Below are 25,929 nucleotides of genomic sequence, written 5' to 3' on the forward strand. Positions count from 1 at the left end.
AAACCGTTGTGGCTCCGGTAACTTTAGGAGCCCCGTGAGTTTGCCCTGCCGAGCTCCCACCCCAGCGAGCACCCGGGATGGGCGACGTCTCCCGTGACGGGTCCCAACACTCACCCATCTCACTCGTGAGCCCGGGACGGGGAGCCCAGCTCTCCTCCCCAGTCTGTACGGTTTTGGGGCAGATCTGCACATCTCCAGCCTGTCCACCTCGCATGCGGACTGGAACACACCCGGGAGCGTGCCAGCAGGGGACGATTTATTAGGGCCAGATAAGAGCATTACACATCCCATTATGTCAGCTGTGATTCTGCAAACCAAGTGCCCATTCAGGGTGTACTGTGTATCCTCAGATTGGTATTGATCTTAAAATTTCTGGTGGGTTATTAACGACAGAAATGCTGTGGCCAGATCCTTCTGACTCGTGTAAACCTGAAGAAGTGTCAGTGCTGTCAGTGCAGTCAGCTGGAGACAAATCTGCAGTAAAATGGAGCAGAATCTGGCCTACACCCAACCCCTGTACGTGGGTTAGGCAGGAACTACGGGAGGAAGCGAATACTTTCGCCAACAAAATGTTGTTTCTTTTCAGTAACAACCACCTTTGGAATTAATGCCAGTCCTTGCAGAAGGAGCCAAAAATCCTCACTGGGGTCACGACTGGGCCTATTTTTCACTGGGCTTCTCCAAAATCCTCCATTTTAGAAGAAAAGTCCTTCTCAGCCACCATTGTTGCATGGAGTTTATTAATAAAGGCTCTTGGCTTTAAATACTCTCCATCAGGCAACAGGTTAAGACCTCGAAATTGTCAGGCTCCCCGTACTCTGTCTGGCTATGGAAAGGATGTCTGCAGCCTGCGACAGCCTTGAGCTTCCACCCAGGCTCTGCCTGGGGCAGGGCAGGAGCCAGTGCTCCCGGACAGCTGGTGGGGAAAGAGCTTTGAACTTGGATATGTTAGTCACGGGAGCAGCATCCCGCTCTCCTGACACGGAGCTGGAGGGGAGGCACAGAGGAAAGTTTAGTGCCTGGGCAGCTTCTGCTTTTGGGAAAGGATCAAGAAGTGTTGCTTGCTCTCAAGTCTTGACCTCTCCTTCTCCCAAATCCCCTTTTAGTTAAACCTTCTTTTCTTCCTGTGAAGGTCGTTTTTCTGAGCAAGATAATTTATGAGTGGAAGTTGGTTTGCTCAAGGACAGCTCCACCAACTCACATACAAGTCTTCCCTTCCCAAAGTAATTTATGATTTGCCCTAATTAGTTTGTATTACAGTGTGGAAACTCCAAGTGCAATCTCTTTGCACAGTTCACGTTTGCTTTGCAGGCTCTGTCCTGCTTGTCAGAGGCATTGTTTGTTCAATAATAAAATTGCCACATACTGTTAATCACAACCTGCAAACATCTAATAAAACAACCATTGAAAGAGTGTATGTAAAACCATCTCCTCACTAGCCCCATTAGGCTTGGCTCTTTCTGCTTTGGAAGCTGCATGACCTCCCTTTTCAATCAATTCCCAGTTATTAACCATGAAGAATAGCATTGGGAACTGCATTTGCAAATTGAATGTGGTGGTATATAATGAACTCACTCTTTAAAACATTCCAGTTGAGGGGAATGTATCTAGCTACCATTTTTTAACGTCTCTTCCCTCTGCCCCCCCTCCACCTGCACTACATTCAGATATAATTCACAGAATTTGAAATAACTCAAAAGAATAAAACTTCCTAAGCGGAGTTTAAGGGGACGATGCCTGTAACGACTTTCTATTATCTGTTTATTCTGATCCCTCCAAGCTAAACCCTTGAGAAGATTAGCTACTCAGCTAAAAATCACTGCAGTTTAAGAGCCGATCTTTATTTATTAAAATGCTCCGACCTCTAACTTGGGCTTACACATTTATTTAGGAAAACTAACGAATGAATGCCCTGGGGGCAAGCGGGGTTTCCGGGGGGCTGGGGCAGCCTCGCGATCCTCCGTGGGAGCGGTGCCGGGCTCCTTCCCACGCAGCCGCCCCCCCCGGGGCCCTCCAGCCCCCCTCAGCCCCCGGTCGGAGCTCCGGGGGGGTGGGATCGCATCCCACCCTTTGGGGGTGCACGGGCGGAGGGGGGGCCCGCAGCAGGGAGCGGGGGACAAACCCGGTGTCCCCCCCCAGCCCCTCCACCGGCTTTGCAAAGTCCTTTCCGCCTGCCCCCCGCTGCTGTGGATCCAACTTCTTCCCCCCGCCGCCTTCCACTCGTGAGCGTGGCTCCCCGAGAGGGCCTGGGCGACCTGCCCTTCGCCATGAATCGCCCGGAGCTTGAACAAAGGCGGGTGTGTATGTGTGTGTGTGGGGGGGAGGGCTATACAGGCGGCCCCCCCCGACCCCCCGGGGCTGCCCCGGCTCCTCCCGGCTGCCCGCCCCCGCCCTGCCCCGCCGGGCTCCCAGCCCCCCTCCGCCTCCGCTTCTCTCCTCCCCTCTCCTCTCCCTCCTCCCCCGGTAAATCCGAAGTTTCCTGTTAAGCACGGGCGAAGCTTTGCAAAAGCGGCTGCGGAGCTGCCTGCTCGCTCCTTGGGATTTACCGTCGGGAGAGGCTCCGCTCGGCTCGGGAAGGGCCCCCGCCCCCGCCGCCACCTCTCCTTCTCCTCCTCCTCCTCCTCCTCCATCCTCCTCCTCCATCCTCCATCCCCACGGGCGGGCGCTGCACGCCCAGCCCCATTCCAACCCCCCCAAACCCCCCCCCCCCCCAACCCCCGGACTTAGGGGTGGTGGTGGGTTTGTGAGTGTGTGTGTGTGTAGGGGGGGGGGGGAAGATCCAGCGCCCCGATTGCTGCCTGGTCCCATGTGAACTGGAAGGCACGGCTATGCTCCTGGGGACACCGCGCTCCGCCAAACTAAGGTAGGACACCCCCCTACCCCCCCCACCCCCCGCCTCCCCCATCAATTTTTCATCCCTGAAAATCAAAAAGAAAAAGCCGGTGGGTGTTGTGGGGGGGTGGTGAAGAAGAAGGGAGGGGAGACCCAGCTTCCTCGGGGGGCGGGAGCGGCCGCGCCCGGGATGCGGCTCGACCCCCAGCGCCCGTCTTTGTTGTGGCTGGAGCACCGGGGCCAGGTGGGAGCCGCGCCGGGGTCCCCCCCTCACCCCGCCGGGGGGGCCGCTGCCCCTGACCACCCCCCCCCACACCCCCACACCCCCCCACCCCCCCCCCCCGCCCTTGCCCCGCAGGTCCTGGCCGCTACCATGACTGATGGCGAGAGCCGAGAGCCGCTGCCGCGCCCGGCCGGCGGAGGCGAGGTGCGGGTGCCCATCACCGCGCCGCCCCGCCGCCCCGCCGAGCAGCCGCCGGAGGATACCGGCTCCGGCCCCGGCTCCCCTTGCCGCGACCCGCCGCCCGACCTGGCCTCCGAGGAGGAGGAGCAGGTGCCTTACCCGGCGCTGGCACCCACCGCCTTCTTCTGCCTCAAGCAAACCACCCGCCCGCGCAGCTGGTGCCTCAGGCTGGTCTGTAACCCATATCCTTTCCCCGAGGGACACCGCACCCCGCCCCCTCAGCCGATTGGGAATACCCCCCCTTTCCCCCCCCGGGAGCCTTCCCCGTGCCCGGAGCATCCCAGCTCCCTCCAGCTCACGGGGATGCCACAAAGCCTTTGGGGTATCCCCCCCCCCCCCCCCCCCCCCCCCGCCTCTGCTCTGTGCTGGCCCGATCCCCAACCTCAGGGAGGGGGATGTGGGGCTTTGCAGGAGTGGGACAAGCGGGGAGCGCGTGTCCCCCCTCCCCAGGGCGCGCACCCCACTGGCCTCGGCTGGGGGACACACACGCCGAGGTCCCCTCGGCTCCACCAGCATCATCCGACCGTCCGGAGTGGGAGTGGGAGGGACGGGGCGGCAGGACAAGGTGCCTGACCCTGGCACCCCCGGGGCGGTGGAGATGCTGAGCCGCAGCCCCCCCCCAAGACCCTCAGAGGGGAAAACCCCCTCAACTTCACTTAATCTCCAGGTGGGGTGGGAAAGAGCGAAGTTTAAAGACAACCTTGTATTTATTTTAGACGCGGTGGGGAATTTCAGACAGGCGCTGACCCTCTTGCTGTTTATATAAGAGAGCTCGGAGTGCATGTGCGCTTTCTCGTCGCAGAAAAATGGAGCGGGTTGGAGTTGGTTTGGGGAAGACACATGCCTCGCTCACCTCGGGTCCCGAAAACTCCCTTTTGCTTTTGTTCTTTTGCAACTTGCAGGGAAGGAAGAGGACAGTCAAACCTTTAAATCTGCCCTCCCCTGCGTCTTTTAACCCGTTTATTAATGTTAAATGAAAAAGAGCAGTGCGTTCCTCTCAGTTGTGACATCCAGAAAATTGCGTTTTACCCGAAATGCTTGTATGCGAGCTGAGAGTTGTCAGTCTGTCTTGATAATCTTCAGAAAGTGAGCTTTTAGCTTTGCTCTGCACATCAGCTCAGAAGCATTGACATTGTGTAGATAATTAATGCTTTTACCTATCCCTGATACCTGCCTGCAGTTTGCTGCCTATATCCTGCCACTGCTATTAAAAGCATTATTTATTAATATGGTTATTATTGATCTTGCTTCAGTTAACCAAAGAAATCCATGTGCATCTGAGATCACTGTTTTCCTCAGCAGCAACACCAAGTTGAGTGTAGTTGTCAGGAGGAATTGCACAATCCTCCCCAGAATGCTGCCTTGGTCTGTTATTACGGGAAGTACTTGGAGGGAAAACCCACAATTTTTATGGCCTTGGGTATCCTCTCGTTTGAACTAGGCTTATGCAAACTATCTACTTTTGGGGAGGTATTTCTGCTTTACACCGTTGCAAGGGGGGGAATAGAGCTCCTATACGCCTGTGGATGGAAGGGAGAAGTAAACAAGTAGTTGATCTCCACAGTGATGCTTTAGTTAAATAAATATTAAATGTAAATGACCGTTCCATAACAAAAATAATATACCTAGTGCTGGAGGGGCTTGGGGAGAGCACTGCGTTCCCGTTACAGCTGAGAGCAAGTCAAGACAGAGCTCTTAAATCAGGTTGTTGTGTTTCAAAACTTCGGGGGCATGCTGGAGGGAGAAGCCTTCTCCTTCAGCTTCGGGGGTGGTGGTGGGGGGTGTCTCGTTCTCCCACATGGCACTCTGGGTTTGGCATCCCCGGAGCCTGTACCACTGACAAATCAACCTGCAGCAGGAGGAAAACAAAGCAGCGTCGGCACAAGGAGCAAGGGAGGTTTGTGTAGAAGAGGGTTCAGGTGTGCTCGTGCCGCTGTCGGGTGAGGCTGTGCTTTTACTTTGCCTTTCAGCATCTCTGCTAAGAATTCACAGGAGAGCAAGTTCCTTTACAAAACTTTCTCCGTCTGATATCATATTAGATGGAAATTGTGACGGTTGGTTAATAGCGAAGCAAAAAATGTAATAAAACCACATAAGCCCTGTGTTGTAGCAGTATTGCTGTCAGAGCCGGTATGTTTTAGTTGTAGCAGAACAAAGCTCAAGACGTGTCTCAGCAATAGGGACGAGCTCCTTGCTGGGATTTTTTTCCCCTTCTCCTGGTCGCCGGCAGCCCCACGGGTCGCAGTGAGAATAATCGGAATAATCCTTCGGGTGTCGACTCTTAAGTTTCTTGGCGAGAGCACTCTCCTTGCTGGCGGTTATGATTTCTGAAGCTGTTTCACGAAGCTATGTTGAGCAACCTCGAAGCGAGGAGCTGTGCGTCGTGCTCGGGAGCGAAGGTCGGGCAGCTTGGGGACGAGTGCCACCGCCGCGGAGCTGGGACGCTTGGAAAGCAGCTAAGGTGGGGAGACAGCGTGAGGAGGAGCGCGGGCAGATCCGCCAGATAAGGGCTGAGATTCCCCAGGCGCCTGTCCCGGGGGCAGAGTTAGTTGAAAGAGAAGATGGCAACACAAAGGTGGCTTCTGGCCGGTTGTGCAGTTTTGATGACTCTTCCTGTCTACTCAAAAGCATAGATCCATAAACCGTGATAATGAGCTTTAAAACCTCCCTCGGTTACAGAACGAAGGGATGTGACTGTGAAGTCTCCTAAAATCTGAGTCTGAAGAGCTTCACTGAGGTGCTCGCCCACCTGGGAAGTACTAACTAACCTTTTGTGAAAAGCAGCTTCTTTCCCTCAGTGGTGCTTTTTCTTGCTCAGGGAGTTTTCCTTTTCTCTCTTTGGGGTTTATTTGGGAGGGGAGTGGAGGAGAAGGTCTCCCTCCGTGCCCCGTGATGCCTGCATCCCTCCTCTCCCCGTGCTCACCATGCTTTTCCCAGTGTGGGAGTGCACCTCCCTACATATCCCCTAGGATGTTTCAGCTCTAGAACTTGTTCATGCTCCCCCTCCCCCCGACAAGCAGAAAGACTTCAAAAAGACTTCACCCCCGTGTCCCCGCCCTGCGAACAGATTTGTCCGTCTGTCCAACGTGCCTCAAAAAGTGAGGGTGTCCCATCCCTGTTGGCTCTTGGGGGGTGGTCCCGTGGGATGCTCCTGGCAGAGGCAGGGACCTGCGCCCCGCTGTGCCATGGGGTTTGCACCCCTGACTGGCGTGCATCAGCATCCCAAAAACTAAATGCCACCACAGTTTGAGGAGTCCTGTCAAGTGCATCTTGCGTGGGGTTCCCAACAAACCCTGAGGTCGCCTGGACCATGAAAGCCGTCCGGCCGCTCCGAATATTTGTCGGTAGCAGAGATAGCCCAGACCTGTGGCCTGGAGCAGGTGGAAATCCCCCGCGGCTGGCCCAAAAGGGTGGTTTGCCTCTGTGGCTTAAGCAGAGGGGGTTACTGCCAGGCTTAGAAATGGCTAAAAAAAGCTGTTGCCTGGTTCTCGGGGGGACAGGTGGGGTGGGGATCAGCTTACGGGGCCGGGAGCCTGCCTAGCCGGAGGCACGCATCCGCCCGCCCGACGGGCTGCGCATCGGGGGGAAAAACGGGGGAGTGGGCTGATGGAGTAGATGCACATTAGTGTTTTTAATAGCTCTGCTGCCTTTGGGAATGTTAAGAACAACCTGGGAAAAATCCTGCTCCACAGCCCTGCTCCCTTCCCCCTCCCCCCGCCCCCCCCCCCCTCAATTTTCAGGGGTTTGTATTAATAAAACCAACAAACTTTTGAATTCTCAGACAACAGAAAGCAAAAGATCTGCATGGAACTGATTGTTTCAGGTGTGGGAGTGATAATCAAAAAGTTGTGTCCATTAAAGTTTAATCAAAGGAGCAGGAAATGTTTGGACTGGCTCTGGGTCTGATTTTCACGGTCGACTTCTGTCGAGCTGTTTTTTCGTGTAAAGTCATTCTTCAGCTTTCCAAAGTGATGGCTCCAACACAGGAGCTCCAGGGTTACCTCCAAACCCAGCTTCAACCAGGAAGTCACTTGTACGTGACAGTTTAGAGCAAATAAATATCTCAAATATTGTTCTCGTGATACGGGCAATGGTTGAAATTGAATTTTCACTGTCAAATTGTATTGTATTTTCCCTCTGTTATTACTGATTTACTTTTAATTTGCCTTCTTAAAAAAAAAAAGATATATAATTGGAAGCAAATTTACTTATTTCTTCAGTCCTGGATCTCCTACGTGGGTTTATTTATAGAGGGCTGTGGGTGGGACATTGTGTACTTGGTGTGCACATTGGGTGGTATAGAACAGGATTTTGGTTTTCGCGATCCCGCGAGGTCCTTCCCTGGCTCTCCCCAAGTGCTGCCGTTAATTAACGGCTCTACAGAAGCCCAGAGCTATGCCTGTCTCCAGGCGGGGGTTTTCTTTAATATATTATTTTGCTATTGCTAACATTTCGATCGACAAAGTGTTGAGTCACTTTTTGTCAATCCCTAGTCGTCCCCGCACCTCGGGGCGGGGGGTGTGGGGGGATTTGGACGCGGCTGCTGGCCCTGGTTGGTCCGTGCACGTGTGACACGGCGATGGGCTGGGGTGGCAGTTGGCAGCCGGCGCCGTCCACGTGCCGGAGGTGGAGCAGTTGGGAGGAATGCTGATTTTCTGTCCGTCGCCAGTACGTTGTGTTTGCGGCGAGGGATTTTACTGTACGACTAGCTGGAGAAACGGGCTGCAACCTGGGACGTAGCGGCGCAGCGGCGATTAAACCTGCTTTCCATCACGGTGCCGAGCGTCAGCTTTGCAGCATGGCTTTGATAAGGCTCGAGCAACTTTTGCTGGTTATTTAGTGATTCATAAAAACATGCAGTGATTCATTATAGGTTGAATTCTGAGTGCCTTAGTCAGAAAAAACCCTCCCCTGATTTATTTTCTCAAGTGGCTACAGAGCTTGTCGGTGCCAGCTGATTTCTGTGGGACTTGGCTCTGTTTCCCTGCTGGGGTAGAGTCTCTGCTTGCATCAAATCTGGTTTTGTTTTTTTTTTTTTTCTTTTTTTCAGGAGTGCTTCTCCTCACGGCACTTGCTGGTTGCCCTTACAAGCACTTTGGGGCAGATCTAATGTCCACAATAACACCCTCTGTGTTATTTTAAAGCATCCCTCAGGATAGGTGTCTATAAGTGTGCTTGGATGGTGCAAAAGTGTATTTTATGCAAAATGGTGTATCTGCATTTTCTAACACTCTAGCCTTCGTTCTGTCTCCCCGTTTGTTATACTGGGTTAAGCTGTTTGCTCGTCAGAGTTATAAATTGTTTTCTGACACGAGGCTTGCAGATCTCTCCATTCCTTATTGCACAATTGATGTGTCCTGGCTCCTGCGCCTGTGGGAGCGTTGCCATTTGTGATTTGGGGGGGTCATACTGAAGCACACGGAGGTGCGGGTGTAAGTGACCGGATCTGGGCTCCCATCGATTTGACAAACTTCCCTTGATTGCTCTATAACAAGCACGTAGCGGATTTGAGGAGCTTTATCAGAAAGCCTTTGCTTTTAATCTGTTCTTATTGAGGCTGTAGCCTGACAAGTGCGATGGGAGGGTTTGACCGAATCATAATTTGTCATCTCTGAATATAAATATTGCAGTTAAAATATTTAGCGTGCTGTGGAAAAACCCGTTAGCGAATAAATGTATTTCTGGCCTCATCCTGGGAGCTGCTCAGCATCCTCGACGCCCACTGAATCTGGTGAGAGGCGCAGGTGCTGCGCACCCAGCAGCATCTCCCGCTGAATGACAAGCAATTAGGAAACATAAGGAAGAGAAGTCTTGTAAATTGTAACTCGTCTAAAAATATGTTGTCCACATGTGTTTTAGCTCCTTTCATTTCAGCGTTCTGTGTTGGCTCAATACATCTAATCAACAGTTTAGTCCTGAGTTTTGTCTCCCATACCAAGAGCAGCTGTCTCTCGGTTGGCTTGTCGTGGTCCCTGCATCCCTGGCACCGCCAAAACCCCTCATCTCTGACCTCTGTATTGCATGCTGAATTCCTTAAGCAATGCTCACAGCTTTATACCTCTGTGAAATGCCTTTTATTCCCGTCTTCTAGCCAAACTCAGGAGCATGGATCAATGTTGGAAATCCCTGTTCTACGGGCAGAGCTGCTGGAGTCTGCGATATGTAGGAAAAACGTCAGCGTAAGCGGCCGCGTGGGCAGCGGGGTGGCTGGTTGCTCAGAGCAAGGTGTTAAGCTCTCTGCAAGCTTGGCTCCTCTTTTCAAAATTACTTTTGCGACCAAAAAAAAAAGGGGTTAGAAACCTTATTGCAAAAATACTTTTGAAACGGATGAAGTTCTGTCATAGCTCTTTGCAGCAAGGATTGATGGTGCGTGCTGATACCTGTATGCATTTAGAAGTGTGAGTGTAGGGAAACCGTCAAAAAAGGTACGATGCTGGTGCTCAAGAAGGGAAATGTGAAATTGTCTGATGAAAATGAAGTTCGCTCATAACAAAAAAAAAAAAAAAAAAAAAAAAAGAGTCAATCTGAGCAAAGTGTACAAAGTAAATCAAAAGTATAAGTAGTAAAAATAAAATGAGATCTTTGACTTAAATATAATATTCAGTAAGTAGAATCGTATTTAACCCCTCCTCAGCCCTCTGATCGGCCTCGCTGCCTCTCCCGTGGAGCCGCAGCCCCCGATGCTCCGTTCTTCTGTCCCCGGCTGTGTTTGAGTTCCAAGCTGAGTGTGCAGCTCATCAGAGTTTTTGGAGATTTATCTCAGTATTGTCTCAAGTCTGGATTGCAGCAGGTATCTCTGACGAGGTTTAATTTGCAAACGCACTTAGAAAAATTTTGTCTACCTTGTTCTTCTTCTTCACCCTTTAACCTAGTTAGTGCTTTTATTGCTACAAAAGCCAATGGATTCGAAAGTTAACTCCCGCTGCATCCACATATCCAAATTTACTATATGTATAATTTCACTGAAAATAGTGATTAAAATTATTTTAGAATGCCTTTGTGTGTGCTTCTCCTTTTCTACTATTTTTTTTTTTTTTTAATTGTTCAGTACTGGATATTCCCCTCCAATAAGAATCTGAGAGGTGCTAACTTGTTGCATCAGATTTTACTAAAGATATAATCTTTATTTCTACGATGTACTTGTTATTTACAGACTACAATTTGTAACCCTTTAGAGCAATTAATTTGCTACTTTTCAAGGCATTTACAGGGTGTATCCCAGACTCCACTTTGTAAAGCTTTTCCAATTGCTTTCAGATTTCTCACCTCTCAAATCTGGTAGGAACCAATAAATGCAGTTTCAATTTGCAGTTTGTTTACAAGTTTGGCTTATGTATCGAGTCCATATGTATTGTTTTCCAGTATATCTAGATGGCAAATCCCTTAGAAATGTAAACCAACATATCACATGAGTTGAACTGTGCTGATTAACGGGAGCAGAAGATCAGAGCCTATAGCTAATCTTTATGTTACAGATGAATTTTATACAGTGTAACCCCAAGTTGGATGTAGATATTTTCTGAATTATCATACAGCTGTCTCTATGATGCTTTGCTGTATTTTAGTGAGGGTTTTTTTAAATATAAAGGTATTTTTAGATTTATTCTAATGGATTTTCTGCCTTTTCCTTGGCTTTTGTTACTCGTTGCTCTGGGGCTCAGGCCAGCTCCCATGGGGCCAGTCGGCAGAATCCACCCGGGTTTATTTGGGAGCAAAACCTCAGATTTATCTGCCGTGCTCTATTTAAATGACATGTTTGGAGTAACTCCATTAGAGCAACCCAGACCACATTAGTTTACAGTGAATGAACTCTGAATCATGTTTTTCCCTGTGTGTTTGTGTGTTGTTGGTTTTTTTTTTGTTTGTTTTTGAATTGCTTCTGCAGACAAGAAGCATCGAGCTGCCTACTTAGAGGGCTCCAATTAGTTTTCCCCTGGATTACGCACGTAGCTTGTGGTCTGCCATTACCTTATGGTGGTGTAAATCAGGAGGAATCCCAGAGGTACAGCCTTGGCTCCGTGAAGAGCGCACCCGGAGACACACGGGTGTCTTTTATTGCACATCACACTGGGAGTTCAGCCTGGTTGGGCATCTGACCTGTGCAGCAGCAGCCTTTGCCACCAGTGTTAAAACTCATGCAAGAAATACATTACCTCTATTTACACAGGTGTTTAAAGAGAACTTGACCTCAGATTTTGCTCTTCATTCTTAAGGTAGCATCTGGCATTTGTGTCCAATCCGTTAATCCAGCCGCCGAAGCAGCCGTGTGATTTTAAGGAAGATAAACTTTTAACTGAATATTTAGCTGCCTGGGATAGGAAGAGAGTTATTATGTGATCTCCCCTAATAGTTAATTCTAAGATAACTTGGACCAACTTAAAATCATCAGGGTATGCACTGTGTTTCTGAACCAGCAATTAGGAGTCATCAGCCTGCATAGAGACAAATTGGAAGTGAATTAGGGGCTGATGAGCTCTGCACAGGGCTTCCAGGGCTATTCCCAGCCTCCCGCCGCAGGGAAACATCAGAGCGGTCACTCCGGAGCTGGCCGGCCGGGCTGGGGGCGGAGGACGGGAGCTCTGACAAGATGCAGCTGGAAAAGACAATTTTCCTCTTTCTTTCCCTTAATAAAAATCTGTTCTGAGCACTGTACCAGGCAGACTAGTTTGGCAATGGATTAAATGCGCAGCCTTGAGATCTAATTTTGCCCGTTTCAACTGACAGATGGAAATTGTGTGCTTCCACAATGCTACTAGTATCTTGCAATTTTGCTCAAAAGCAGTGCCTCTGAAAGCCATCCGGAGAAATAAGATGACTGTGTATGTGTGTACATCTATTTGTGATTGCGGATCCTTCGGAGGGGGAATTCAAGCTGTGTGACTGCTCCTGGCCCCCTTCCTCCATCCTTGTGGTGCAAAGTAGGAAGAGGTTTTGTCCAAATATCTAATATTCTGGTAGGTCTTGCTGCTGAAAGTAAATCACAAGTTATGGGAAGGGGTGTTTGGGACATCTGTCATGTTCCGGAAGGCTGGAGAGTCACGTTAGCTGGGATGTTGGGTGAACGATACAAACGGGGACGTTTTGGGGGGAGCATCCCCCGGGACCCTCACGACGCTTGGCGTACCCAAACTCTTCAATCCCCATCACTCTCCTCTCCGCCCACACGTCTGATTTGATTTCCCTGTTGTTCAAATAAACCCTCTGAGATTCGCGATGGGTACGCAGGTATTTGCATAGAGAGCCGTTCCTGTCTCGGAGGAGCTGCAGCCCAGGCTGCTTCTTGACGTGGTTAAGGAGAGAAAGCGTGAACTGACACCTCCTTCATCGGGGATGACAGAGAGAGGAAAGGACGAAGAACTCACTGGGAGACAAAGCAAACTCTGGGTTTTGGTACCACAAATAAAAATTCTTTGGGCTTAGGTTTCGGGCATAGCCGATGGGAAAGCAGAGGAACACAGAAATGCAATATTTGTGTGTACATACTTAATACATGTATGTTTTCATATATAGTCGTGTGTGCCCATGCTGTTGTTTCTAGCAGAATGGAATTTACTTTGCAGAGGAGTGGAGACCTTTCCCGTGGAGGCTGATAGTGAGCAAGTTTATTCCTTGTTTGGGTTTACCCATAAGGATTCTGTCGGACTTGGAGGTGCTGATTGAAGTATTGAGGTGAAATAATGAATCCATGAGATCTTTGCCATTGCCTTTGGGTTTCCAACTGTGGAGGGGTGTAGGGAATCATCAGTTTAGGTTTGAAAAAGAAACCGAGGCCCTATTCTTCAGTCATGTGTTCCAGGTCAGGTAACTTCAATGCCAGCAAAGCTGATGGGTCCGGGAGCAGGATTTAGCCCTAAACACATTGTTATATCCTCAACTTCTTATTACCAGGCCCTTTTGTAAGTGTGTTTGTGCGGAGCCTGTAATGGTATAATGTACACTATAATTTTGTTGTTAAATGAGCTACTTTGGCATGGTGGGGACTAGGCGGCTTGTAGCAATTGGAACATTATGGCTTATTGAATTTCATAGCCTGGAGGATTGAACCGTACAGAGCAATTCTTGAGGAAAAAAAAAAAAAAAAGTCACCTATTTCTCATGAGTATTTTTTTTCTAGGCCATTATTTAACATACTTGGGTTTCTGGGCATGGGCAGATGGGTGGGAGAGATGCCAGTGATGGGAAGCAAACCCTAGGAAGGTTGCTGTCCTACCAAATAGACTCCCAAGGAAAGAGATTTGGATCTGTTCCCAAGAGCACTGGTAAATGCCACGTCTGTAAATACACTGGGATTTCCTTCACCTTACTTTCCGCTAAAGACTTTAATTTTATCTCTATCACCACTGGTAATGGAAGAGCAAGAGTCAGAAGGGCATTCTGTTTCAGATGTGGTTGTTGTGTTTTCCCTTTATTGGTCATCCTGAATATTTTTTCTGCAATTTCAAGCATACGCCAGTGCCGTAAACACTTTTATTACAGTCACAGCTGCTGGCACAGGTCTCCCTGCCGCTCCAGTGCAAACCTTGACCTTGCAGAGGTTTATAAGGCAACAGTAAAAATTCACTTGACACTGAATCCTGTGTCTTTTACATGGAGAGGCTCATGAAGGACTCAATTGACCACCACAGTCTCTTAAATATCTTATCAAGGCATAAAGCAAGTGCAGGGTAAGTTCTAGCACATTTTGCAGCCAGCTTCCGAGGGCATGACTCTGCCAGGCAAAAGTTGGTTTGATTTCTGCATGTTGTTGTCCTCTGCTTCTCTGATGAGGATCAGTAAAATGTTCACTTATGGAGTGCTTATTTTAGAGGCAGTATGACCTGGAGCTTACCTGCTCTGGACAGAAAAAATGCTACATTCCATATAGGCTTCAAAGATATTTTTTCATTTTCACTATTAACTAAGAACCTGCTCTTGAGCTGATAACTTGGTATTTAAAAGGAGAGCTCTGGATGTGCTGAAGTTGGGGGTAACTCTTGTTGAGGCCAGGGTGAGAGATTTCACAGTTGGGGTCTTGGCCAGATGCTTTTCTCCCCTGTCATAGTCTAACCTGTTTTTCTCACTCTATCTTGGTGTTTGTCACACTTATGAGTCCTACTCTGATGGCTCTATCTCCAACCTACAGCTTGATGTCCCTGTTAGTGATGAACTGAAATCTTGCTCCATTGCTAGAGCAGTGTTTTCCATGACTGGAAAAAGTCAATGCTCAGCCATAGCAAAGTGGAGGGTCTTCTTAAGGTTATATTTATTCTAGTTTTACATTTTTTTTTTTATTTTATTTTTTTCTAAAACATGTCTCATTGAAATTTCCCAGGCCCTGCTGAGTCATGGCTGGTTTCTTTGTAGCTCTGCTGAATTTCTGACAAGTATCTACCAGGCTTTCCCGCTCGTATTTGTCAAGGGATGGAGCTCGCAAAGCTGCTTCTCATGTGCACGGGGCAATCAATTATGGAGCCCATTTGCATTATTAGCATTTGCATCAGGGCAGCACTTAGGCTGAGCCTAGAGCTGCCACGAGTGCTGCGGAGCTCAAAGAAAGACGCAATCTGGGGCTGAGACTGCTTCAAAGAGAGCGAGCTGGCTTCTTGCAGAAAGCGAGAGGGAACCGCGCCGAGGAGCAAGGAGGTGACTCAAGGGGTCGTGCAGACAACGAGCGGCGGAGGTGGGGGAGAGGCTGCACTTTGGGCACCTGCAATTCCTCCTGTGAAGCACCTTCAAAATAGCTGGTATCCACATGAGCAGAGCCGAACTTCATCAAAGAAACGGGTACCGGAGATGCAGTGCGTGTGGTTGGCGCTCTTTGGATGCTCCAGGAGAACCTCTGTCACCCTGAGTAGGGACAGGCAGAGCTTATGGATGAAGGGAAGGGAATAGCTTCAGCCAAATGGTGCAAAGCTTTGAGAGCTATATGGACATTATCACTCCCATCTTGCTGTGAATTTATCTGGTATTTTACTGTTGCCGCTTATCTGGCTGGTTTTTGCACGTGGGCTCCATGGGTATGGAGCTTTCACCACGGGAAGGTGGTTGTTTCCTATTGCGCTTGTGCATCCCCGTGGTCCCTTTGAGAGCCAGTGGGACTGTTCATTTTGGTAAGGGCTCTGGAGTTTGCCCTTAAGCGAGACCGGAGGGATCAGTTAGGCAAAATCAATCCCCTGCCTGCTCCGTATCGCTTTGTCCTGATAAGCTGTCAGTTTAGCTCTAAATGCTGTGTTTGAAAGCACATCTCTGCTCTCCAGGATGGGTCAATGTCAGCAGCAGTATTAGTTGAAGGATGGATTTAAGCCACCAGCTCATCACAAGAAAGGGGATCTACATCTGAGGCATCATTTCTTGGCAACCTGTGATCTTTCATGGGTTGGAGAGAAATTCGGTAGGATAAAATATCCTCGGCTACGTCTGAGTCAGCCCTGCAGTTTAATGTCAGTGCTAATACTGGCTTGTAGCAGCAAGGAGCTGGAGGTGGAGGTGCAGCTGGGTGGGATGGAGCTGTTTGCTCACCAGCCAGGTACGGTCTGACTCGTTGTCGTGGTTTAACCCCAGCCGACACCTCAGCCCCCCCAGCCGCTCTCTCCCCTCTGTGGGACAGGAGAGAGAATCAGAAGAGTAAACATGAGAAAAATCATGGATTGAGATAAAACTGGCTTAATAGGTAAAACAAATCAAGGAATTCGTTCCCCCCTTCCCCTGGGCAGGCAGGGGCTCAGCCATCCCCAGGACAGCCGGGCTCCATCACACGTAACGGTGACTTGGGGAGACAAACGCCATCGCTCCGAACGTCCCCCCCTGCCCTCTCCCCCCAGATCTGTATGCTGAGCATGTCACCATCTGGTCTGGGGTGTCCCTGGGGTCAGTTGGGGTCAGCTGTGTCCCCCCCTCCCCAACTCCTTGTCCCCCCCCAGCCACTCGCTGGTGGGGTGAGCAGCAGAAAAGGCCTTGGCTCTGTCTAATTCTGCCCAGCAATGATGAAAACATCTCTATTATCAAACCTGCTTCCAGCACAAATCCAAACCCTGGCCCCATAGTAGCTACTATGAAGAAAATTAACCCTGCCCCAGCCAAAACCAGCACACCTGTGTCCCAGTGCTCCATCACTGTGAGGAAAGGAGGGGCCATGAAGGGGATCCCCGAGTCCTGCAACCTCTGCTCGGGGAAGAGCCAAGGGCTCCACCAGTCATCTCCTTGAGGCAGTGGTGCTGCTGGAGTCCTGGAGAGAGTAATGTCAGGGGGTCACTTAAGGACCAAGTTCAAGCTGGCCTTAACCCTGCGTTTCCTGGCTTTGCCTGATGGAAGCCAGACCCGTTGCCTTGTTTGAACACCGGCTTTGCGGCAGCGGTGATGAATTACAGTGTGAGCTTTACCACCCTTCATCGCTGCTTCCTCTGCTCTTTTGGCCCGTTGTGTTCAGTTCAGTCAGAGTTTATTATAAATAACTTCAGATAGCAAGCTGAAATATCCCGGGCTTACTTTTTTTTTTTTTTTTCTTTTTTTTTTCCTCCTCCTTTTGGCAGTTGCAGAGCATGAATCGGCTTCAAGGCAATTGAGGTACTTTAACGTAACATTTACAGCCCATATCTATACAAAATGTGACTTGTGTTTAGAGAAGTGTGCCTTTAACAGTCTCTTATCAAAACATATGGGACTCTACAGTTGGATGCTGGGGTTCCTCTGAAGCATTCCCCAGACAACACAGTTCCACATTAGATTGTCTTATGATGTCTGTAGACTTAACCGAGCCTGTTGTTCTGCACACACAGTTGTGCATCTTCCCTGCCTGGCCTGCGGCACTCACTTCGCCTCCTCTTAGCTCCTTCCGAGAGCCCTTTGAAACTCCCTTATCGCCGAGTCCTCCCTTTGCCCGTGCGTGTCCTTGGCAGGCAAGGCAATGTCACGATGCAGAAGAGCACATCGTGCAAAACAGGATAAGGTATCAGCAAAACAGAGCGACGGGCTGACAGAGCGGTATGTTCGGGAGCAGGCAGGGGTGAGCAAGTCCTGAGAAGCGAGGCTTGGATTTTTTTCCCTGCTGCAGAGCTCGTGGAGCTCTCGTTCCACAGCAATCGCTCCTTGTTTGCATGACGTGCCCAAGCCGGAGGCTGGGGTCACGCTGGGCTCCCCATCACCAGACCATGAAACAAGGAGACGCGTCCTCCCTCAAAGATGTTAGTGCGTCAAGGAATGCGTTTGGCCCCGGCAGTATGTCCTGATCCAATCTCACGTTGGATGCCGTCCAGGTTTTCTGCAACTTCAAATGGCTCTTGGTGCATTCCATTACCAAACAACCGGTATTTTGCCTGCCGTGGCGAGGGGACCAGACATCTACGGGATGCTCTCTGCCTTATAACGCCTGGACCAGCATCCTTAAAAAGGCACGCAGTCCTGTTGTGTTTAATAGGACTGCCAAGGAGAACAAGATCTATCGGGCTCTGTACTGCTGTTGCATCCCGTGGTGTTGCTTTGCAGTGATGTGCTGCCCTTTCTGGAGAGCTGAGAGCCTTCCAAAAGCTTCAGATTCTCATTCAGAACCCATCCGAGCTTCCATCCTGAGCTGCTTTAGTCTGTAAATTGGAAAGAAAGTTTGAGCAAAAATTGGCCTTCCCATGGAAGTTCTTGTCCTCTCCAGCCCATAAATTTTAATGGGAGGTGGGCACGCTGAATCTCTAGGCAGCTGTGCAGATCTCAGCCTCTTCTGAAATGAATCACACTTACTTGGACCTGATCAAAGCTCCTCATTTATCCAGGTATCTGGGATGGCCCTTAATGCTTGGCTTTATATCCTGTGCCTATTTGATAAAAGTATGATTGATCAATTTATTTCAAGATGTTGTTTGCAAAGGGCTGTGGGGAGTTCAGGAGGATAATGCTGTGTCTGAGCAGTATTGACTAAATTAACTAATAAAGTCATCTGGCTGTGGGCAGGGTTTGGTTTGCCTTTCTGGGGGGTGTGAGTGCTTTGGTTTATCCAAGTTCACAAGCTGGTGGCCCAGGTCACGCTGCAGCTCCCAGGACAGACCCAGAAGCTCCTACCAGCCTTTGGAAGGGCTCATAATGGGTAACTCTCCTGAGCTGCCACTTTTGGACCCAAAACCTTTAGGTCTGACAGGACTACACAGCACCTTGGGTGCCCCAGTTTCCTAGCAATGCTTCTTGGGCACATGGGAGACAGTGGCTTGCTCACAGCGCTTCAAAAATAAAGGTTTATGGCTCTTGTGTTTGCTTGGTGTCCAAGCATCACCCACCTTGATCTTGTATCTCCTGATCTTTCAAATCCTGGTGCTGCTTGGCCTCTTTTGGCTGGAGGAACCCCCTTGGTTGCCACGTTTTTTTTTTTTTTTGCATGGGTGACTGGTGAAGCCCCGCTCCTTGAGTCTGGTCCTGCTGGAAGGGTGACTGTGCCCCGATGTCCCCTGGATGCAGGCACAGCTTCTCAGGAGCCGTCTGTCCACTAGATGTCAAACCTTTGCTGCAAACAGGGTGCTCCAGCTCGCGGGGAGCGTCGCAGCCGCAGATGACGTGTAGGGAGCAAAAGGGGATTTGAAGTCTGACATGGGCAGACGCCCACCGATGACCTCACTGCCCATAGGGGGAAAGTGTGGGATTTCAGCTGGCTTTCCCTGTTGACATATTTCAAACTAAAGCAGGGTGGGAAAGGAATGCATTTCCCCCCCCCTCCCTTTTTTTTTTTTTTTTTTTCCTGGAAGTGTATGAATTATTTCAAGTGAAATGTTTTGAGAGTTCAGTTGTCCTCCAGCTGAAGGCTTCAGGCATGATGCAAAAGGGACTTCCAGATTTAGAAGTAAATTTATGAGAACCCAATTCTGATCTCATAATCTTACTTTTACACCACTTTTTATGGGAAGGACCTGCTTTAACATGAATAGCTATAATCATCATGAGCATAATTTGAAGCAGAACCTCCCCTTGAGATATTGTTGGACATCAGTGGGGTTGCAGCGTGGTCAGGAGCTCTATTGGAGCCTCTGGAGCCATTGCTTGGTAGAATGATATTTAACAATTTATAGCAGTAATCTGATGCTTCTTTTGTAAAGTCAGGAACTTTGATTCTGTTTTATTTATTTTATTGACCTTTGGATCAAGAGATCCCTCTGGATGCTGAACACAGGGGATGTTATCGCTTTACTTTCCCTTGGTTTTATGTTCTTTTTCTCGCTGTATTTGCACTGCCAAGGACAGGAGGTGGATAAACCTTTGGGCTGACCCAGTTGCATTCTTTTGGTGGAACAGATCCTGAAGATATGGACATAGATTAGGGTGTTATATATGTTCTCCTGTGTGTGTGTCCCCTAAAGGCTTGGCTGGGCTCCCACACTTGGGTGTCCCAAAGGAAGGAAATTTTTAGTAGTCCAGAGTGTGCTGTGATCCCACCAGGCTGTGGAGCTGAAGGCATCCATCCAGCCCTTGGCATGTGCTGCTCAGCTGGTGTCTCAGCATTCCCATCAACTGGGGTCTCATTTTGTCTTAATCAAAAAAAAAAATATATATATATACATATATACATATACTTGTATGTTCCTTAGTTCAAGCGAGAAGAGAAGATTGCTGTTTGGGATTATTTTTAGTCTCTGAAATTATTCATGAGACTGCTTTTCCTGATTTATGACAATACCCAGCACATCGCCATGTAAATGACTTTTAAATGGAATGTTTCAGCAGTTTTATAAGAATTCCTCATGTGAGGGAAAATAAACAGTTTGTCATTTACCAGACTGTATTTGATTATTAGATTTGTTACTATAAACATCAGGCTATGCTTCCTTCAGCTGAGGCTGCCAGAGATATATGACTTCAGAGAGCCGTATCATTAAATAAAAACTAACCTGACGTGAGAAATCAGCACGGGATTGATCAGGCCTGTTCCCTGCTGGCCAGATAGGTGCTTATTGGCAAAAAATGAATATCTGATGTTGAAATTAACGTGACTCTAGTTTTTCAGATCCCATTCAAAGACCAGACAGGCTATGAAAAGTGAAGCACATGGGTTTGGCATCCTGGGGTCCTGGTAGAGCACCGGGCTGTGCCATAAGGCTGTGGTGCTCCAGCTCAGTGCTCGTTACTGGCCTTGTCTGGTGTTTGAAGAGGTCGATGCAAAGTGGTGAGCAAGGAAATAAATGTAGAGTACGTAAATAAAAGTACGGTGAAACCTTGCACTTCTGGTGAGGGGACTGGATGGGCAGAGCATCACTGATGTGTAGCAGTGCCTTTTATATGCAGGTGCCAGAATGGAAGGACTGTCATGTAAGTAGAAATATAGCCATGGAAATTCATCAATCTATTGCTAAAGGAGCGTAAAATATCTCTCAGGCCCTTGGGGATCAGGCCTAGAGAATAAATACTGAACCCAGTAACTGCATGGCAGCTTAGGAGCTTCTTATAGGACTCATCCTTTCCCCTTGAGCTAAAATGTGTCCTGTGTGGAAACGAGTTTTCCATAAGACCGGTGGTTTGGAGGAACATCTTGGCTGTAAGGACCATGAAGAACATTTTGGAAGGGGCTGTACTTTGGTGTTGGGCTGGCCGTGTTTCCAGGGCATGGTGCTGTGAATGGTGGGCTGAGAAATGCAGCATCAGGTACCTTCAGACCCCAAAGCCTGCAGTTACTGATCCGACAAGGATCCTGCACTGGCTCTGCAGGTGCCACCCCCATGCCCACACGGCACTGGAATGTCTCTGCTGAACTTGGAAGGAGATGACTCCTGCACCGGGATGCACACAACTAGCAACATGTGTCCCATCACAGGGCTCCAGGCAGCTCTTTGAACCTCTGAGCACCCCTGCTGCGATGCACCCTCTCACCAGGGAGCAGGGAAGCATGGGGGGCATGAGAGTTACAGGCAGAAACGAGCAGAGAGAAAAAATCAATCATGAAATTGGTAATTTTAGGAGCTCTGCGAGGGAAGGAAATGCTTGCTGTTAGACATCATGTAATCGCACCGCGGTGCCCTGGGTTGCAGGCGGCAGAGGGGAGCGGCCAGATAGATGCTTACTGGCAAAAAATGAATATCGGGATGGGAACGGGCCTTACACCTTCTGACTCCAGCCTGGGAAAAGCAGAGCTGGTGAGGAGAGTGAAGTGTCACCACAGCGTGGACCAAGGGTGCAAGTTTGGGTGCCAGGGTGGGCAAGGCTTATGCTCTTGAAGGAAGTAACCCCCCTGGTTGTGTTGCTGGGGGTTATACAGAGGAGAAGGAGATGTGCCCTCATCCCGTGGCGTGACTCCCACATTCCTCTTAGCTGGGACAGCAATTCATGCTGAGCCCCCACTTCTCCCTTCCTGCACGTCGATGCAGGACTCGCTTAAGGTGAACGTTTTTAGGGTGCTCCCCTGAGGTTGCTTGTGATAATTGTGATACGATTTTTATGATCTCAACCTCCTTGTTTTGCGAAAGTTCGGTTTGTATTCAGGCCCTTCTCTCCCCCCACAGCCTTCCGCTGTGTGAACCAAAGATGAAACATAGCGATAAGGATTAAAAATCTGTTGCTTGGAGTGGGACAAACTGCCTTTCATCATTGCAAGGGATGGCTCGTGCCTTCATGGGCCTCGAGCATTCCTCTTCTGAGGCTCTACGGCTGTAATGGCATTTTCACAGAGTGTGTTTCTGGGTGTCCTTGTGATGGTGATGAGCTGAATATCCACAGTGCTGATGCTTTTGCTGCCAGGCACACGAGCAGCCTGAGATGTGAGGGACGTGTAAAAGGGTGAACAGTCTGAAAGGTCACAGGGGTAAACAAGTGGGTGAGATTAGGGGGAGCCTGGAGGCACGTGTCCCTTTTCCCACTGTAGTAGGTCTGGCTGCGATTCCCCAGATCCCAAATCCATCCTCCGCCCCCATTCCTCAGCAGCGCTCGGGTTGGCAAGGGCAAGAGCCAGGGAGGGTGCAGGCAGGAGCTCGTGCTTTGCCCGTCACGGGATTTAAACCAGAATTAGCGGCAGATCCGAGCCTTGTGGGATCAGCAATAAATCCTGCCTGGAATACGGTGTTTGTCTGGGCTTCACTGGGTGAGCTGTCATGGGGATGGGCCCCTCGGGGGGATGATGAGATGCAGGACAGCCTGCCCGTGGAGCGAGCGCTGTGTGGGGAGGAGGCACTGTCCCCCCAAAACCATGGCTGTGCTTTGGCTGTCCCCGAGGGACGCGGCCAGGGGTCACGGAAAGCAGGAGGAGCAGGGGCTCGGTGCTACCAACCGCACCTCAACTGGGGCTTCTTCCACCACCTGTGAGCACTTCTCTCAGGGCTGGTTCCCCAGCTTAGGCACTGTCCCTCCCCGGGGATGATGTTGTCCTCCCTGCTCCAGGGTCCCACACACATTTCGGTCTCTCACAGAGCACCTGGTCCCTGACACCACGCTGCTCAGGGGGGATATAAATCGTGATTTTACATGCGTAGGTTGTTTTGCGGACACTTTTTCTTTTTATTCCTCCGTGAAAAGCTAACCCTGTGTTGTAAAAACAAATCTCTGGCTTTTTGCTTTCCGAATAGCAAAGGGCCGACGTGTTAATAGGAGGGAGGGATGGATGGCGGGCTGCCAGCGGGATGTGCTTCTTCCCCGGGGCTCTGCTTGCCAAGATGCCATCAGCCCAGCTCTGGGAAGGCTTTCCTGCGGCCGCACGCTCTCTCTGGGAAGAGTTTTGTTGTCTCCAGCCCGACGTGAGTTAATCACACACCCAGGAGCTGGGGGCTTTAGGAAGAGGGAGATATTTGCTTGGCAGAGGGGGGTCCTGGCAGTGCCCACTCCCATGAAGCACCCCTGGGTGCGTGCCATTGCCCTGCCCTCCTTCTGCACCCATCACGGCTCTTCTCCCCAAGGGGAACTATTTAAATATTTTATCTGGGTGCAGAAAAGGCCTTTTTCTCCCCTTTTGCTGCAAATCTTTTCACGAACATCTCTTGGTGCATTTATTTTTATCTTTTCAACAAAAGAGAAGTTTAGAAGTTTTTCTTCCCTTTACTTTTGCCAAGGAATAAGACACATCTCTCTGCCTTTATCCTTTTTACAGCTTTGGATGTTTAGAGCTGTGCTGAAACCGATTCCAGGTTTAGGAGCGCGTTTCCATGCGTGGTTTGGGTTTGGCTCCTGCTGGTGTCAGGGCAGCAAGACGTGAGACGCGGCTACCCCGTGAATTCAGAGCCCTTCACATTCATCCATAACGACTCATCGCAGAGGGATTATTCTGTATTGAAGATGAGCACCAAAAGCATTATAATCCCAGTGATGCCCTCTTTAAGTTTAGCTCACTTTGACGTGCTTGTGGCAGCAGCCCATGCATGTCTGCGAGCAAGCGAGCCGCCGAGGTGAGCTCAGGGTCGCTCTCCCCAAAGGTTGGTTCCCCCCAGCACCCCTTTTTGTCAGCATTTATTTACCTCCCGGGAGGCTGAAACAGGACGAGGCTGCTTTTTAAGAAAGTGCTGCTGAAACATGTTTATCCTCACTTCTCCTTAAGATTAACATTTTGGTGTGATGCACTCTGGAGCAGTCATCCATTGAAAAGGGTCTGGTGAAGCCTCACTGTGCTGAAGGGCCATGCCAGGCTTGGTAGGGACTGTGAGGAAAACGCACATATTGACACTAAAACCAAAATAAATAGTGTTGAAAAATGGAACCTCTTTAATGCCTAATGACCATCTATTATTTCCCTTTCCTGAACTGTTTTAAAAACAAAGTATGAAACTTCTAATGCTCAAAGGATCACTTTCTGGTATGCAGCTGTGCTGTACATAATATGCAGCACACGTTCATGCTCAGAAACCCAATAAAACTGGTAATTAGCCTCTGAAACAAATTAGAACAGAAGATACAATTTTATTTTGCATAGTGCCTTTTCTGCAAACTGTGTCTCAAAACACGTTGGAGAGTTAAGTAATGCAGAGCTTAAATAATAAGCGCACTGGGAGAGCAAATTAATAGAAAAGAATGTATATTGCTGCAAAGCGGGAGAATTGAGGTTGGGAAGAGCTGAGGTCTCTTGTGCGGGTACCACGTGGAGCTCGGGCAGAGCCTCGGCTCCCCTCGTGCGTTTGTCCCTCCGGGGTTTGGTCTCTGCGGGTGTTAAGGAGGGGACGTGTCTGTCTGTGCGGGGCAGGGAGGACAGAGGGCCCTGGGAGGGCTGAGCGAGCTGAGCCGTGAGATGGATGAGGTATGTACAGCAGGCTATAAAATTAAGGAGGGCAATTTTGAGCCAATTTGTTCATCTTTCCCTTTCATGGCTGAAGATGGAGTAGCTATTGCACTGCAGCTCTCCCTTCCACTCCCTCTCTGCCTCATTGACTCAGTAGCTCACTTTAAATCTCTGCTGAAAACACAACTTTTTCTCCTTTCCTATAACTCTCTCTCTCGCCTTCTCCATGCTATTATTTTTAATGCTAACTTTGTAGCTGTATTTAACACCGGGCAGTGCCATGGGGATGCAGCATGTGAAATACAGCCCGACTGCAGCGTGCTGCAATGGTCTGGGCAGGATTGGCAAGGACTGTTGACCCTTTTCTCCTTATTCTCCATCCCTGGAGAGAGGGCTGCTGATAAATCCTCCAGCTTTCACTTAACGGTCTGGAGAAACTTGAAGAGTGTGTGAAAAAAGTTCGCAAAGTATCTATGGGTCTAGTGGACCTAATCTTGAAATCAGTGGCAATTTGAGCTTTAGCAGGGTCTGTGCCTTGCCTTGCTAGAGTGCAGATCAGATGTGGGCCAGGCTGCCTTAGCATCACAAGGAGAAAGAGGTAAAATTGGTAGAAAACAACAAAAAAAGACATTTCTACACAAGGGGCAAGCAATAGAGCGGAGAAACCTCGTGTCATGGGCAGAAGAGAGCAGCTGCAAACCCCACCACCTTCGGGATGCTCTCATGATGAAGGTCTCCTTCCTCCCCTGTCCCCCCCGTGGTGGTCCCCCTGTCCCACTCCCCCAGGCTGCCCCCACGGCTGATGGGACCCTGGAGTCCATCACGAGCCTCTTTAGTGGACGCGTCTGCAAGAGCAGCACAACGCGCCCTTGATTTTTCTTGGAGTTACGCAGTTTCAGAAGTGGATGTCGGCCAGCCTGCAGGACCTTCACTAAATCTCCAAGCCTGTTGTGAGCTGTGCAGTTCTATTTTTTTTTTTTTTTTTTTTTTCAAATTGCTGTTGCAGCTACAATTTTCCAGTTTGTATTTTTTTTTTTTTTTTTTTTTTAGCACAATGATCTGAAGGGCTGTTTGCTTTGAGAAAGCCAAGGTGTTTTATTGAAGGGAAATGTGGATGCAGGTGTCATGGTCCAAGGATAGAAGCAAGGCAAGGGCAGGGGAAACACTCTCTTTCTTTAAGCCAAGTGATATATCAGTGAGGAAAAAAAACATACCCAGCTTTTGGGTTCAGAGTCACGTCTTGAGCAAAATGTGCAATGTATGACATGAAAGCTGATGATTTTTGTTCCAGTGCATGGGAGGAGATACTAGCTTCTGCATGCAAATCCCCAGGCAGATGCCAAGAAGAACCCCTCTGCACCTGAATTACGGCAGGGCTTGCAGTAGAAGGAAGCTGCTGCATGGCTCTTCCCTTCAGCGGGCCAAACTCAGCCACTTAAAGTCTGTGGTGACTCCAGTAACTCTGTTATTGGTATTAAAGTAGTAGCCTGAGGAAGAAACA

General features: G+C 49.5%; 1 protein-coding gene across 4 annotated transcripts in view; it reads left to right on the plus strand.

The window, feature by feature from the left end:
• The first annotated feature begins 2,198 nt into the window (after positions 1-2,198).
• The window catches only part of CACNA1H (calcium voltage-gated channel subunit alpha1 H), a 257,889-nt gene continuing 234,158 nt past the window's right edge, over positions 2,199-25,929 (plus strand). For 3 of the 4 annotated variants that reach the window (XM_042798778.1, XM_042798776.1, XM_042798779.1), the window contains exons 1-2: positions 2,199-2,297; positions 3,191-3,477. In XM_042798778.1, the coding sequence (XP_042654712.1) occupies positions 2,268-2,297; positions 3,191-3,477 (317 nt within the window). In that variant the 5' untranslated portion in view covers positions 2,199-2,267. Of the gene's footprint in view, positions 2,298-2,504; positions 2,864-3,190; positions 3,478-25,929 lie in introns of those variants that run through there. The other variant, XM_042798777.1, reaches the window with a different exon arrangement.

Source organism: Tyto alba, unplaced genomic scaffold (genome assembly GCF_018691265.1).
Source record: "Tyto alba isolate M040663 unplaced genomic scaffold, T.alba_DEE_v4.0 Super-Scaffold_28, whole genome shotgun sequence".
NCBI lineage: Eukaryota > Metazoa > Chordata > Aves > Strigiformes > Tytonidae > Tyto > Tyto alba.